This window comes from Dipodomys merriami, unplaced genomic scaffold, assembly GCF_024711535.1.
Source record: "Dipodomys merriami isolate MVZ:Mamm:240054 unplaced genomic scaffold, mDipMer1.0.p SCAF_3, whole genome shotgun sequence".
NCBI classification, from domain to species: Eukaryota; Metazoa; Chordata; class Mammalia; order Rodentia; family Heteromyidae; genus Dipodomys; species Dipodomys merriami.
This window is the reverse complement of record NW_027204492.1, coordinates 89,210,918-89,226,703: the sequence shown is the minus strand read 5'-3', so window position 1 is coordinate 89,226,703 and position 15,786 is coordinate 89,210,918. Positions and strand designations below refer to the sequence as shown.

At 38.4% G+C, this 15,786-nt stretch overlaps 1 protein-coding gene across 1 annotated transcript; it reads left to right on the top strand.

The window, feature by feature from the left end:
* Window positions 1-12,841: 12,841 nt before the first annotated feature.
* Window positions 12,842-14,083, top strand: LOC138839642 (coiled-coil domain-containing protein 54-like). The gene is made up of 2 exons (XM_070039201.1): window positions 12,842-12,927; window positions 13,061-14,083. Exon 2 carries the CDS (start codon window positions 13,069-13,071, stop codon window positions 14,050-14,052), a length of 984 nt encoding a protein of 327 aa, XP_069895302.1. The 5' UTR covers window positions 12,842-12,927; window positions 13,061-13,068; the 3' UTR covers window positions 14,053-14,083.
* Window positions 14,084-15,786: the final 1,703 nt, after the last annotated feature.

The window sequence follows — 15,786 nt, the reverse complement described above, 5'->3', positions numbered from 1 at the left end:
TTATTTAAAATCAATGGCTGTGGAGATATGAAGAAGAGAATGTATATCAAACCATGTTCTTAAGATAACAAAAAACAGACTTGTATCAAAAATATATCTGAGACTTATGCAATAATTTATTGAAAAAGACTAAAAGACTTTGAGGTCTGAGAAGAAAGTTTTGAATTCTGTTCCCTCTGTCATTGTTAATCTTGACCATCAACTTTATTGGATTAAGAAATGCCTAGGAAATTAGTAAAGTACACCTCTGAGTCTGTAAGGGTGTTTCAGGGAGGATTAAATAAGTGGGGAAATCCACCTTGAGTTTGGGCAGCACCAACCAATAGGCCTGGGGCCCAGATAGAATAAAAAGAGGAAGAAAGAGGAATGTACCTGCTAGCATCAGCACACTGTCAATGCTTCCAGGTTGCCATGAGGTAAGCAACTCTGCTTTACCTTTCCAACATGATGTTCTGTCCACTACAGGCTAAGAAACAATGGAACCATCTGACCATGGACTATAACCTCTGAAACAACGAGCCAAATAAATTCTTCCTCCCTTTAATCTGTTTCTCCAGGTATTTGTCACATTGACTAAAGTCTGACTAACATACCTTCTGGTGGTATCACTATATGGTGATATGCCCTTGCTACTACCTTAAAGTGGTTGTTTATATATTTTCTAGAGTGAATTTTTTTCTTTCCCAGTAATGAAAACTCGCTATTTTGGCAACTGAATATCAAATGGTTTAATGTGTAAATTGTATACACAAATTTTCCAAAGCACTATGACCCTTCTGATGTGTTCAAAGGAGTGACTTTTTAAAATTCATATTCTAAGTGATGTTTTTCACTTTTTAATCATTTCTATGTGAACACTGATGTATATGCAGATATGTTATCTATGATTATTCAAAAAATATAGCTTGGGTATTCACTCACTTTCCTTTCTTTTCCTTTTTAGTTTTCTTTCTTACCTTCTTTTCCTCTTACTTTCCTTTCTTCTTTTTTTTTTTTTTTTTTTTGTTGGTCGTGGGGCTTGAACTCTGGACCTGAGCGCTGTCCCTCAGCTCTTTGGCTCAAGGCAAGTGCTTGACCACTTGAGCCACAGTGCCACTTCCGATCTTCTGGTGGTTTATTGGAAATAAGAGTATCACAGACATTGCTGCCCGGGCTGGCTTTGAGACATGATCCTCAGATCTCAGCCTCCTGAGTAGCTAGGATTACAGGCGTGAGCCACCGGCACCCAGCTTTACTTTCCCTTTTTATCCTTCCCTTCCTTTCCATCCCTCCTTTTTTCTTCCCTTATTTCTTTTTTAATTTGATAGAGTCTTATATGACTCTCAAGCTAGCTTAGAATTTTCAGTCTTCATGCCTCAGTCCCCCAAGTAACTGGGATTACAAATTTGCATCACTGTGCCCAGCCAGTCTCCAAGTTGTCAATGGGTATTGTTCCAAAAATCTGTAAGCATATCTAATACAGAACAATTTTTTAAACCATAATAAAACTGTAATGAAGCCTGATCATCTTTTTATGATCTGTACCTTTCCTTAAGGTTCCTATTTGAAAACTTCAATTCTTAAAAAAAAATTATACCATTGGCAATGCCAGATATAGTGGTACACATCTGTAATACCAGCACTTGAATGATTATGAATCAGGAGGATGGTGAGTTTGAAGACAGCCTGAGCTACACAGAAATATCCCATCTCTAAGAAAGGTGTCCCATTGACAAAAACAAAAAATAGGCAGGACAACAGACAGAATGCTTCTTATTTACTAGGCAATCTCCCCTCCCTATCTATCTTGGCTAACCTTGTCAGCTCTTCTATCTTTAAAACTACCTAAAGGAACACAACAAAATTTAGTATCACCTTCTCCATTTCCCTTCTCTGTTGTTTCACAGGTATGCATCTTTTCTCTACCTCAATACTTAGCAAAATTGCCCTTACAAGATACAGTCTTTGCATATTCAAATCTCAGTTTCTCCATGCATACTATAGGAAGGTGGCAAACTCTTTTTGGAAAGAGCCAGATAGGAAATATAGTCATTTCCCATATCCATGGTTCCATATCCTCATAGTCAACTAACTTAAGTTGGAAAATATCTGGAGGGAAAAGTCTTTCAAAGCTCAGCACTCTTTTTTTCTTGTTACTATTCCCTAAATAATGCAGTATAGCAAGTATTTACATAGCATTTACATCACATTAGGTATTATAAGTAAAAAGGATTCAAAGTATACAAGAAGATGTGCGTAAGTTTTATGCAAATACTATGACATTTTGTATGAAAGACTCGAGCATGTACAGACTCTGGAGTTTCTGGAACCCATTCACCAAGGATATAGAGGACAAGTGTATTTTAGGCTTTGTTGACCACCTATAGTCTTAATTTCTTTTCTACCTTTTCCTACTTCTTCTTCCCCTTTTATTCCTCCACTTCTTCTTCTCTCCCTTCTTCCTCCTCTTTTCCTACCCTTCTTCCTTTCTCCTTCCTTCTTTTCCTTCTCTCAATTCAAAGACAGCAAAAAATAGAGTGTGAGGCAAATTTTTGCTGGCCACTGGCAGACAGAACAATTCACAGGGAGAACCTAAGCAACCTCGCTAAGATTTCTCTTTTTCTAGACGCACTCAATTTACTCAGTTTTCTGAATGCACATTTCTTTTTCCAATTTCTATGAATTGGTTCATAAGCTTTCCTCTGTGTGAATGAAAGCAATGGTACTTCTGTACTAGGGAATACCCAGACAAGTTTTAAGACCTTTCTCTCTCTCTCTCTCTCTCTCTCTCTCTCTCTCTCTCTCTCTCTCTCTCTCTCTCTCTCTCTCTCTCTCTCTCTCTCTCTCTCTCTCTCTCTCTCTCTCTCTCTCTCTCTCTCTCTCTCTCTCTCTTTTGGTTATAGGGCTTGAATTCTGGGCCTGGGCACTGTCCCTCAGCAATTCAGCTCAAGGTTAAGCACTCTACCACTTGAGCCACAGCACCACTTCTGGTTTTCTGGTGGTTTATTGGAGATAAGAGTTAAGTTGATGTTAGGTGAAATGAACCCCAAGGTAAGTATTCAAATGTTTTTGCTTTCTTGCAATTCTTTCTAACATATTTGTAAGATGATTTGTTTGTTGCTTTGTATGTCCCTCCCCCATGGTATAACCCCTGCTTTCACTGTATTTGATGTTGGTATAATTTGTTGAGGGGAAGGGCAAAAACAAATCGTTTAAATAGGGATACAGGTGGACCCATTGCAACAATGAGATGTACAAGTCGTTTTGATCAGGGCAGGGGTGAGGGGGTGGCAGAGTGGGGGGGGTAGATGGGAAGGGATAGGAAAGGGAAACAAAGGAGGAGGCAACAATGCTTGATAAGAAATGTACTCATTACCTTGCCCATGTAATTGTAACCCCTCTGTATGGTATTTTCACAATAGAAAAAACTTATTAATAAAAAATAAAACCAATGCACACTAGAATTTTGTATATGATAAAAACAGAAGCTTAAGTCAGAGAGAGACTTTATTAAAAATTTGTCAGAGCTTGGTGTGGTGGCATACTCCTGTAACTCTCAGGCTCAGGAGGATTGTGAGTTGGAAGCTAGCCTGGGCTAGAAAGTAAGACTCTCAAAAAATAAAACAGCAAATACAAAATTTAAAAACAAAAAAAACTCTCTAATCAGAAAATGAAGGCTGATGTCTTGACATCTGGAAAAATATAAAGTTGGGCCCAAACTTTTCAACATACACCAAGATAAACTCCAAGTGGCTCAAGTAAAAAGACATAGAAAGTGAATAATAAAATCCTTGGAGAAATATTGACAAATTCTTTTGTAACTTTACAGTGAAAATAGCCTTTTGTGAATAATTCAAAAGGCCAACAAATTTGCCTATATAAAAATTAAAGCTTAGGCATTAAAAAAAGCAAAGCCAAAAAAACAAATTATGAACTGGGAATAATATTTAAAATTCATACCAAAGGTAAAGGGCTAACTGCCAAGCTCCTAAAATAAGAGTTGAGTGAGAATGATTCACACCTATGATACTAGCTACTGAGGAGGCTAAGATCTGGAAGATCTCAGTTCAAAAACCAATCTAAGCAGAAAAGTCTGAAAGACTCCATCTCTAACTAATCAGCAAAAAGCTGGGCTGGAGGTATTGGTCAAGTGGTAGAGTACCAGCCAAGTGTGCAAGCTAAGCAAGAGCACAAGGCCCTGAGTTCAAGCCCTATTATCAGCAAAAACAAAACAAAACTCCTAAGACAGATTTAAAAAAAGATCAAGCATCCCAATAGAAAATAGTAAAATACATACAGGCAATTCACAAGAAAAGAAATAAAAAATCGTTCTTTCACATATGAAAAATCCTGAATCTCAGTCAGAGCACTAAACCTACTAGTTTTCACTGAACAGATTAGCAGAAACCCAAAGGTGTAGTGATACTCCCATATCTTATGTAAAATCCTCACATGAATGTGCAAAGTTATTAGTGTTGTACTACTTAGAATTATGAAAAAGTGGAGAAAACCCAAATGTCAAGCACTAAAGATTCTGATTCATAAACCATAGTTTATCAATACAAACATAGCCATCATAAATAAATAAGAACAAGGAAGCTCTGTTTCCTAATTTAGAGAGCTTTCTAGAATATATTGTTAAAAGGGTGGGGGAAAACAAGACAGCACTGTCTGTATGCTCTCTTATTTTGAAGAGACTTCTTGAAATATAATTCACCTACCATACCATTAATCCATTGGGCATGTACAGTCTTTAATACGTTATTAATTTTTTGTGATTCATCAGGAAATTTATTATTTTTTTTGAATTTTTTATTGTGAAAATACTGTACAGAGGGGTTACAATTACATGGGCAAGATCATGAGTACATTTCTTATCAAGCATTGTAGCCTCCTCCTTTGTTTCCCCTTCCCATCCCTTCCCATCCTCCCCCTGTCCCCCCACCCACAACTCCCCTCTCCCCTTCCCCCCACCCACACCAAAGTTGTAAAGTTTGTTTTCGACATAATGACTTGTACATCTCATTGTTGCAATGGGTCCACCTGTATCCCTATTTAAACGATTTGTTTTTTCCCTTCCCCTCCACAAATTATACCGACATCAAATACAGTGAAAGCAGGGGTTATACTGTGGGGGAGGGACATACAAAGCACGTTATTAATTTTTTAATTATGGGAAAACATATGCAGATAACATTTGTCATTTGAACTGTTTTTAGGTGGGCAATTCAGTTACATTGAGGTTACATGAATCATAACTCTAAATAGTAACTAACTATCAAGCAATAACCCCTCATTCTCATTCTCTCCATCTGCTGGTAATCTTTAGTCTGTATCCAATTTGCCTATTCTAGTTACATTTTGAAAGTGAAGTTGGGGGCTGGTAATGGGTGTTGAGGACTGGTGATGGTGCTCAGTGGTAAGGGCTTGCCTAGAACAACAAAGGCTATGGGTTCAGTTCCTAGCACCCCTCCCTCAAAAGAAAAAGTAAAATCCTATAGTATTTATCCTTTTATAGTTACCTTATTTTTACTTAGCATAACACTTCCAAGGTTCATTCCTATTGTAGCATGTTTACACAACTTCATTCCTTTCTATGACTAAATAGTAATCCATTGTATGGACAGAGCACATTTTCTTTACCTATTTGTCTACTGATGGACATTTGGTTTCTTTTCAACAGTTGGATATTGTAAATGGTGTTTCAGTGAACACTGATATATATTTTTTTATATTTTATTTTATTTTATTTGAGAACATACTGTACAGAGGGGCTACAATTACATGGGCGGGATAATGCACACATTTCTTACCAAGCATTGCAGCCTCCTCCTTTGTTTACCCTTCACTTCCCTTCCCAGCCTCCCCCCTCCCCCCCAGAACACTGATATATAAGTCTGAACATTGGCATAAAAGTCTGTTCAAGTCCCTGCCCAATATGCTAAAGTGTAAGAATCTGAGTCAGAACAAGTACATATTTGCTTTATACAGAAACACAGGAAGAATACACAAGAACCATTTAGGAAAAGAATGAGGCAGATTGAGATGCAGAATTAAGACTTCTCATTAAGTAAGTCTTTTCCTATTGTTTCAGTTTTTGACTATGTGAGATCTAATGACAGAGAGAGAGGGATGGAGAGGGGTTGAGATTTGCAACCTGTGAGGGAAAAGAAAACCTTAGGGGAATGGTGGTTAAAGAGAATCAGTCACCCATGGCAATGAAAAAAATAAACCTGAGTTTTTTTTGGTTCTAATAGGAATAAATATCATTGCTAGAGAACTTGATTAAAGTCACACTGCCTCATACCGTCTCCAAAAGCAGGGTTCTAATGGCCCACAATAGAAATGAGAGACAGAGAGGCAGAGACTCAAGCTGTATTCTCTAACAAGAAAACCCCAGAGCATGAGAGGAACAATTCATTCATTATCCATGGAAAGGCATAGAAGAAGACAAGCTTAGTAACAATGTCATCCAATTATTTAACAAAAAGAAAAGGAAAGCAGCCCTTATTTCAGATCTGTAAACGTACTCCTATTCAAGAGTACACAGAGGAGAAAATTGTTTGCATGAGTCAGAGGAGTGCAGGAAATAACCCACAATCAGATACAAATCCTAAAAGTCATAGGCAAAATGTGTTGTAGCACCTGGCTGATCAGAGGCTATTCAAAGCTTGTTGGTGGCTCCCTGGGAAATCCCTGTGTTTTTTTTCTTTTGTGATTAATTTGTCTATAACCCAACATACTTCCTCAGGGGACTAGAACGTGAGCATGTGACCCACTCAGTCAGCCCCGAGTATGTCAGGAGATGGGAAGGCTGCCAATAGCCTCATTCCCTGATGTAAGTCTTCTTACCCACAGGCAGATTTCAAAATAACACTTCTCACTCCAAAACATCTAGTGCGTTCTGACAGATTTGTATGGATGGATGTGGGTCTGTTCTTTGAGAGTGCTTTGAGAGTTCATTTCCCGAAAAAGTTTTGGGACCCTACATTCAGTGCAGAAACATCCAGAACATCCAGCCATTTAAAAAAATCAAATAAGAAAGAATAGGGTTTGTTGTTGTTGTTGGGGGGGGAGGAATGTGTGTGTGTGTGTGTGTGTGTGTGTGTGTGTGTGTGTGTGTGTGTGTGTGTGTGTGTGTGTGTGTGTGTGTGTGTGTGTGTATGCCAGCACTGGGGCTTGAACTCAGGGCCTGGATGCTGTCCCATAGCTTTTTTGCTCAAGGCTAGCACTCTATCACTTGAGCCACAGCTCCACTTCTGGATTTCATGTGGTTAATTGGAGATTATAGTCTCCTGGACTTTCTTGCCTGGGCTGGCTTCAAGACTCAATTTTTCAATTCCCAGATCTTGGCCTCCTAAATAGCTATGACTACAGGTATGAGCCACTGGCACTTAGCAAATAAAAAAGAATAATTTTAGTAGCAATTTACTATTCCCCAAACTTACCTTGTGATGACCCATTAGAGTCCTCTCAGCTTAATCATTTATCACTCTTCTTACTGTACCTGTAGATTGAACTCTTCTCACCTGGGTAAATGTTTGACTACGGCCTTGGGTTTCTAAGAGAGAAAAAAATTAAAACATTCAATGCTGGTTGTTTTCAACTATATACCTAGCCACAGAGTTTCAGGTAAAATTTGGAATTAGTTCTTTAGAATTGCTAAACATCACTCAGCATCGCAAACCAAGAGAATGCTTCAAAGACAGCCCCCGCCACAAGCCCTGCACATGGAGAGAATGAGACTATGCCCTATCCATAGCAGACAGCCAACTCATTTCCTCTGGGTTTGAACCTTCCCTCAAATTACCTTGTCACTTATATTTGGAAGACTAAATATTAAGCAGAATGAATTGCCTACAGACCCATGCAACATCAGGGTCTTTGTTTCAGTTTAAAAGGATCGGAGTACTCTACAAGTAGGGTAGGGAGAAGGAGAGGAGTGGGAGGAAGTACATGAGCTATACACAATTTATTCTCAGTTGAAGTTATTGCTGGGCACCAATGACTCACACCTGTAATTCTAGCTACTCAGGAGGTTGAGATCTGAGGGTTGTGGTTCAAAGCTATCCCTGGCAGGAAAATTCGTGAAACTCTGATCTCCAATTAACCACCAAAACAAACAAACCAAAAAAAAAAAAAAAAAGGTGGAGCTGTAGCTCAAGTGATAGAGGGCTAGCCTTGAGCACAGAAGCTCAGAGACAGTGCCCAGGCCCACAGTTCTTGCCCCAGGACCAGCAAAAAAGAAAAAGAAAAAAGAAAGAAAAGAAAAGAAAAGATGTCTTGGAGAAAATGTTGATCTCTCAATTCTACAAGGAACAGTTAGTGGCGCTATTTTTATCTTCTCATATTCATAGGTATTCTACCATTTGTAGAATTTAAAATAATCATTGCATTTTAAAAATCCAACTTACTATAATTATCTTTGACTGTAACATAGCAAAGCAGCAGCTTGTTTTGTGTGTTTTTGTTTTGTTTTGTTTTGTCAGATATTCTAATATCTGATAGCTGATTTGTGGGGTAGCTTTATAATTCTTTTTTCCTAAAGAAGGAACAGTTAAAATGCTAATTTTTTAAATGCTAATTTGTTGTAGAGAGTGTTTTGAATATTGCTATGCAATTTGTTATTCTTTTCATTATGAATGAAAAATGAAAAACATAAATGTGTTAATTTGCTAGTTTTATGAACCCATTTATACCTAGATGACCAATTTCATGGAATTTAAAAAAATTTTATTTATGATTTTCTCTATCTTCCAAATTTTTTACATGACATTTTTTAGTATTTATTTTTATATTTATTTTTTAGCAAAATTATACATGCCTATAATTTTATAGCTATAAAAGGATTGTTACAAACAACAGTAGTCCCCTAATCCCACAAGCACATTTCTCTAGAGACAACAATTTGGAACTCTTTTAACTAATGCTTTTCATAGTTCCCACTAAATCTCCAAATAGTGGAGATGTTGTAGTTTCCAGCCTGACAATACAGAGTTTATAGTAGACATTATCAAATCCTCCAAATGATGTCTTTTGGCGGGGAGGGAGATCATGGGACTTGAACTCAGGGCCTGGGCACTGTACCTGAGCTCTTTTGCTCAAGGCTAGCACGCTACAACTTGGAGCCACAGCTCCACTTCTAGTTTTTTGAGCGGTTAATTGAAGATAAGAGTCTCATGGGGACATTTCTGTCCCAGCTGGTTTTGAACTGAAATCCTCAGATCTCAGCCTCTTGAGTAGCTAGGATTACAGGCATGTGCCTATTATGTATTCCCGATATACAGAAAATAATTGTGATGATTAATCTTGTCAACTTGATTCTATTGAGAGACTCTGAGGAGGAGAGTAGTAAAGCACACTCATGGATATGTGAGGGTGTTGCCATAGAATATTGGATTATGGAATAAGGCAATAACTGAGAGGGAAAGACTCACCCTGAATTCAGTCAATATCTGAGGGACTAAGGTCCTAGATGGAATAAAAGTGGGTAAAGGAAAAAGCCAGTTAGTACAAGCAAATTCCATTTTTTTATTTTTGAAATTTCAAAAGAATTTAATTTCAGTTTGAAGTCAGTATTAAGTCAAAAGTTAAATCAATTCATAAACACAATTCACAATAATACGACGTTCCTTCTTAACTTCATTACATTTTCTCTGACAGGTTACTTTGTTTTCTTTGGCATTTTAATATAGTTTGCATCTTTTAAGTTCTAAGTTTGTACCAATTTGAATATCTTACTATGATTAAAAATATAAATCCAAGCCGGGCACCAGTGGCTCACGCCTGTAATCCTAGCTACTCAGGAGGCTGAGATCTGAGGATTACAGTTCAAAACCAGCCTGGGCAAGAAAGTCCGTGAGACTCGTATCTCCAATAAACCATTAGAAAACTGGAAGTGGCGCTGTGGCTCAAGCGGTGGTAGTAGAGTGCTCGCCTTGAGCTGAAGAGCTGAGGGATAATGCCCAAGCCCAGAGTTCAAACCCCACGAATGACTATATATACATACATATATATATATATATATATATATATATATATATATATATATATATATCCAGAAACAACAACTCTTCCTTACAGAAGAATTTCAATTATTAAATATAAGGAAAATAGAAAATCACCATCTGAATACCAGTTTTACTTGCCACAAGCAAGATCTGTCAATTAATAAAGGTAGTTGCAGAAGTATAAACACAAACTAGACAGTTGCATAGTCTTCTTAAATAAGAATGTCTATTACTGTTGCCATTGTCCATGGACAACAGGCTCCAATTTCTAGTCTTTCAGTGTAGATTCACACCAGTGATTCTTCAGGAAGTTCCCAGCCTTCAGCCTCAGATTGAGGCTACATCATTGGTTCCTTGTTCTGAGGTTACGTTTCTTGAACTGAGCAGCTACTGTATTCTCTGGCTAAAAAGTGTTCACATGATCATTGTCAGACTATCCAGATTCCAAATGTCCAAGTCAATCAAAAAAATTCCCTTTATAATTACACACACACACACACACACACACACACACACACACACACACACACACACACACACACACACACACACACTCCCATTGGTTCTGGAGAACCTAAGGTAATAATTCAATGTTTGTTTGGGTTTCTTTGTTTTTGTTTTTCTTTTTTAGTCTTGGGGCTTGAATTCAAGTACTGGGCATTGTTCCAAAGTTTTTGTGCTTTTTGATCCACATTTCTACTTCCAGCTTTCTGCTGGTTAATTGGAGATCAAGAGTCTTATGAACTTTTCTTGCCCAGGTTGGCTTTGAACCACGATCCTCAGATTTCAGCTTCTTTAGTAACTAGGATTATAGACATGAGCAATGCTGATATCCAGCTAGAAAGAGTATCTTTGAGAGAATGGAAGAAGTTAATGAGCAGTATGACAAGTGATTATGGAGTTGAGTTGCAGGCTCAAGAAGGCTTCAGAGTGTATCCAGGCCTTTCTCTATTTCCCAATCACAAGCGACACAGGACTTGGAAAACCTAGCTCCATTTCATCATTTTTAACAGATGAAAAACCCAAGTTTCAGACAACTTATCACTTAAGGATTAGTCTGTGTTTAATTATTCTCCAACTGCTTTCTGAGTGCCAGTAATTACCAGATGGGTTTAAGAATCTAAAAGCTCTCTTAAATTCCCAGTCTTTGAGTAGATAAAAAAAATCTACATTTCTGAAGTGGTCAGAATAAATTCTTTTCCAAATTGCAAAACAAAAAAATAAATACTACTGGGCTGAGTACTAGTGGCTTATGCCTGTAATCCTAGCTACACCAGAGGCTGATATCTGAGGATTGTGGTCCAAAGACAGCATGAGCAAGAAAAGTCCATGAGACTCTTATCTCCAATTAATAAGGAGAAAGTTGGAAGTGGAGATGTGGATCAAGTGGTAGAGTGCTAGCCTTGAGCAAAAAAGCTCAGGAATAGCACCCAGGCCCTGAGTTCAAGCCCCAGGACTGTCACAAAAGAGAGAGAGGGGGTAGAGTAGGCCAATGAATTTTAATATAACTGAATATGCAACTTTATCAATCTGGTTTAAGATCACAGTGCACCAATTCCTAATAGCATCTTTCCTATTTTGGTAGAGAAGGAAAGAATAATATCTACAATTATCTGAAAAGTCTATTAATATGCTCTCCCCCTACCACTTACAGGTAGATACAGGACCACATTTTCTTTTTTTTCTTTTTTTTATTATTGTGAAAACACTGTACAGAGGGGTTACAATTACATGGGCAAGATAATGAGTACATTTCTTATCAAGCATTGTAGCCTCCTCCTTTGTTTCCCCTTCCCATCCCATCCTTCCCCCCGCCAGCCAACCCTCCTCCCCCCCCCAAAGTTGTAAAGTTCATTTTCGACATAACGACTTGTACATCTCATTGTTGCAATGCAGGACCACATTTTCTTTACGTAATTCAACCAAAACTACATATCACAAAACGTAGAAACTAATATGAGAATGTAGCTGTTATCCATTAATCCAGATATCTAAGGCAATAAGTCATGCTTCCATTTTGCTATAGAAAATACAATCATTTCTAATAAAATATGCTTTTATTTAAAAATTATCGTTAAGTAGTTGTACAAAAAAGTTGTCATTTAACAAAGCAATTTGTGAATACAATGTTAACATGTAATGAATTTTTACTTACACTAATAAAGAAATAAATATCTTAAGAATTTCTCACAGGATACTGGTGGCTCACACCTGTCACCAAGAGGCTGAGATCTGAGGATCTGCAGTTTGAATCCAGCCAGGTTAGGAAATCTGTGCTACTCATCTCCCATTAATCACCAAGAAGCTGAAAGGGGTGCTGTGACTCAAGTGGTAGAACTCTAGCTTTGTGCAAAAAAAGCCCAGGCCTGAGTTCTATCTCCAGCTGGCGAAAAATAAAATAATAAAAGCAAGGAGTCAGTGATTCATGCCTGTAATCTTAGCTACTCGGGAGGCTGAGATCTGAGGATCTGTTGTTTGAAGCCAGCCTGAGTGGGAAGAGTGTGAGACTCTTTTCTCCAATTAATCACTAAAAAGCTGAAAGTAGAGATGTGGTTCAAGTGGTAGACACCCAGACTTAAGCAAAAAGCTAAGGGGCAGTGCACAGGCCCTGACTTCAAGCCCTCGTACCAACACCAAAAAAATAATAAAAAAGAGTTACTTTCTCATTTTTAATTGCTAACATGGAATATCAATAGACATAACACACATTTTAAAAAAAGCTCTGTAGTACAAGTGGAAAAACAAGAGTGTGACAAAAAATTTTCCTCTGTGCTATGCCTACTTCTGTGCTCAGCCAGGAGCCATTGTGACATCAGCATTGAGTCGACAGTTACCACAGCTCAGCCCTGTAAGACTGACCTTTATTTCACTGAGCTCCTTAGGCTGGGTTGCTTTAGAAGGAGCCAAGTACCAAAGGGCATCCATCTCCACTTTTGAGGTTTGTATGCCGTTTTTTATGATGTTACTGGGGGAAAATCAAGAAAATAGTAAGAGAAAGGCCCGTTCTTGCCAACATTACTTCTTTTGTAGGATGGTATTCACAATTACTAACACTTTGTGTCTTATTTCAGAATGAAAAATGTATAGACTTTATACCAGAAGGGTCAGAGCTGCTGCTGGGTCCCTGTGGAATAGAAATCTCTCCAAGATCAGACGGTCTTTTGAAAACATCCGCCAAAAATGTAACATTCGACACCAGTGCTCAGCTAGATATCCAACAGTGAGTTCCCATGAGAGTGACGAAGATGACTTCAGTTTGGATGAAGAAACACATTTCACAGAAGTACTTCAAGATATTAAAACATCCCAAAATGAACTTCTTAACCAAACGACTGACATGGTCATTATGATAGCAAGAATCCAGGAAAAGATGGACCATTATGACACACAGATAGAGATCCTACAAGCCAGAATGCATGCTAATGAAGACAAACAAGCCACCATCACCAACGATATCCTCTCCCTGAAAGAAAACATCGATGTTTCAAAGAAGATGATGACAGAACTGGAAAGCTGGAAATCATGCTCCACTATGCCCTGTTTAGAAATTCCAGAGGAAGAAGCAAGAGAGAAAATCGTAGAACTGTTTCAAAAATTTGGACAACCAGATGCTCAAAAGAATACATCAGTTTCTACAGATTCAGAAACATCTACAGCAAACCCCAAGGAAGTTCCTATTCCAGAATCTACTCATGGTCTGGAAGAAAGCACAATTTCTCCTAAAATTAAAACTCCGAAGAAAAGTAACCGAGAAAATGCATCAAGAACCTTACAAAAGGCAAAATCAAATATTTACATTTACCCAGACTTCGGAACATGGATCAAACTAACGTTTGTTCAGGGAGGAAAGTGGAGTTTTTTCCTCCATGCCACCAAGTTAGAAGACTTTGTCCAGTGGCTTCTATCTAGAGCAACTGAACAGCCCGAGGAGCCACTAATCAGACCCCAGAGAGAATCTGTCTCCGGTGGATTTATTGAAAACCTGACCAAAATCTGTCTCTCTGTTGTGAACTACTTTTACTGCCGTTTTGGCTTCTCAGAAGTAGAAGTAACTGGACTGTAGGTTCTCCTTGGCCTGGCAGAAAATAAATGCAATGGGTTTGCTCCAAGCATGTATCTTTGTAGTGTCTGTGAACTCTGTGGTAGCTTGCATCCTGTGGGCCCACTGTCTGAGAGGTTGGTACACATCCACAGTAAGTTCAGACACTGCATCCCATTGAACTATTGTGAGCCACTTTCTGTGTGTGTTCATGTCCTCTCACAGCCAATTCATGAGGACTCACCTTTGTGCCTATTTTCATATGTAACTGGAAGCAAATAATGTAAGGATCAAAGGAAATATGAAACACATATGGAATCCTCCAAGACAGGATTTTATATGTGTGTGTGTGTGTGTGTGAGAGAGAGAGAGAGAGAGAGAGAGAGAGAGAGAGAGAGAGAGAGAGAGAGAGAGAGAGGAGAGAGAGAGAGAGAGAGAGGACTCCGTGTGTGTGTGTGTGTGTGTGTGTGTGCGCACGCGCGCACGCGTGCGTGTTAGTACCAGAGCCTGAACTCAGGCCTTGAATTTTTTTGTTGATGCCCATCGTAGGTCTTGAACTCAGAGCCTGAGTGCTGTCCCTGAGCTTCTGTTCTCAAGGCTGGTGTTCTACCATCTGAGCCACACTGCCACTTCCAGCTTTTTTTGAGTTTAATAGAGATAAGAGTCTTATTGATTTTCCTGCCCATGAGACTCTTAGCTCTAATAATATTCCAAAAATTTGGAAGAGGCAGTGTGGCTCAAGTAGTAGAACTCCAGCCTTGAGCGTAAAACCTCAGGGACAGCACCCAGGCCCTGGGCTCAAGCCCCAGGACTGGCATCCCCCCCACCAAAAAAAGTCTAATGGACTTTCCTGCCCAAGCTGGCTTCAAACTGCAATTCTCAGATCTCAGCTTCCTGAGTAGCTAGGTTTACAGGTGTGAGCCACTGGTGCCCAGCTTCCCTCATTTTTTTTATCATGTCTGTATATGCATAGAGTATTCTTTTGGTCAGACTCATCCCCCTGTCACTCTCCCTCCTCTCCTCCCCTCTTTCCAGATCAACCGCTATAAGCTTTATTGTTTCATTTTCATACAATTTTTTTATCTCTTTGGCTAATCTTGCTAGATCATCCCTGCTAACATTAAGTTAACAATATTGCTGGGCTCAGCTGATATTGTGTCTCATTGTAGACAAGCTATTGAGTACATTTATTAACTTGTATTTTTCATAGCTATTGTTGTGTTGCATTGTTGAATACATAATTCACAGAAGTGGGTCAATGGCTCACAAGTGGTTTCATTGAAAAGCAGTGATGAAAATAATGATATAGTAGTTTCAACTTAAAATAATGTCATAAATATGATCAACAAGGTTCTAGTCTAATTTTTACTAGAGTCTGTAAAACCAAGTATGAGTGAATCTACCTGTAATGATTTTTGACAAGGAGCTAAAAAAGTTTAAATTAGAAGTATAATGAATAATATTATCTGCAAATCAGATTTTTATTAGATCTGTGATCTATTTTAAACCCCCCAGGGCATAGTCTGTTATATAACTTTATTCATGAAGGCACTGAAATTTCTTTCATTTTTAAATAGAAAAGCATGACCTCTTCATTGGATTCTTTCTTAAAATAAACATGAAATAATGCCTCCTATTGAGGCAAGAGAGATTAGGGAAAAATGAGGCATGATAAACAGCAGCCAGGAATTCAGAACAAACATTGTACTTAATGAACCATTCTGTTAGAAACACAGAAACACTATCTTCTTTGCTTCA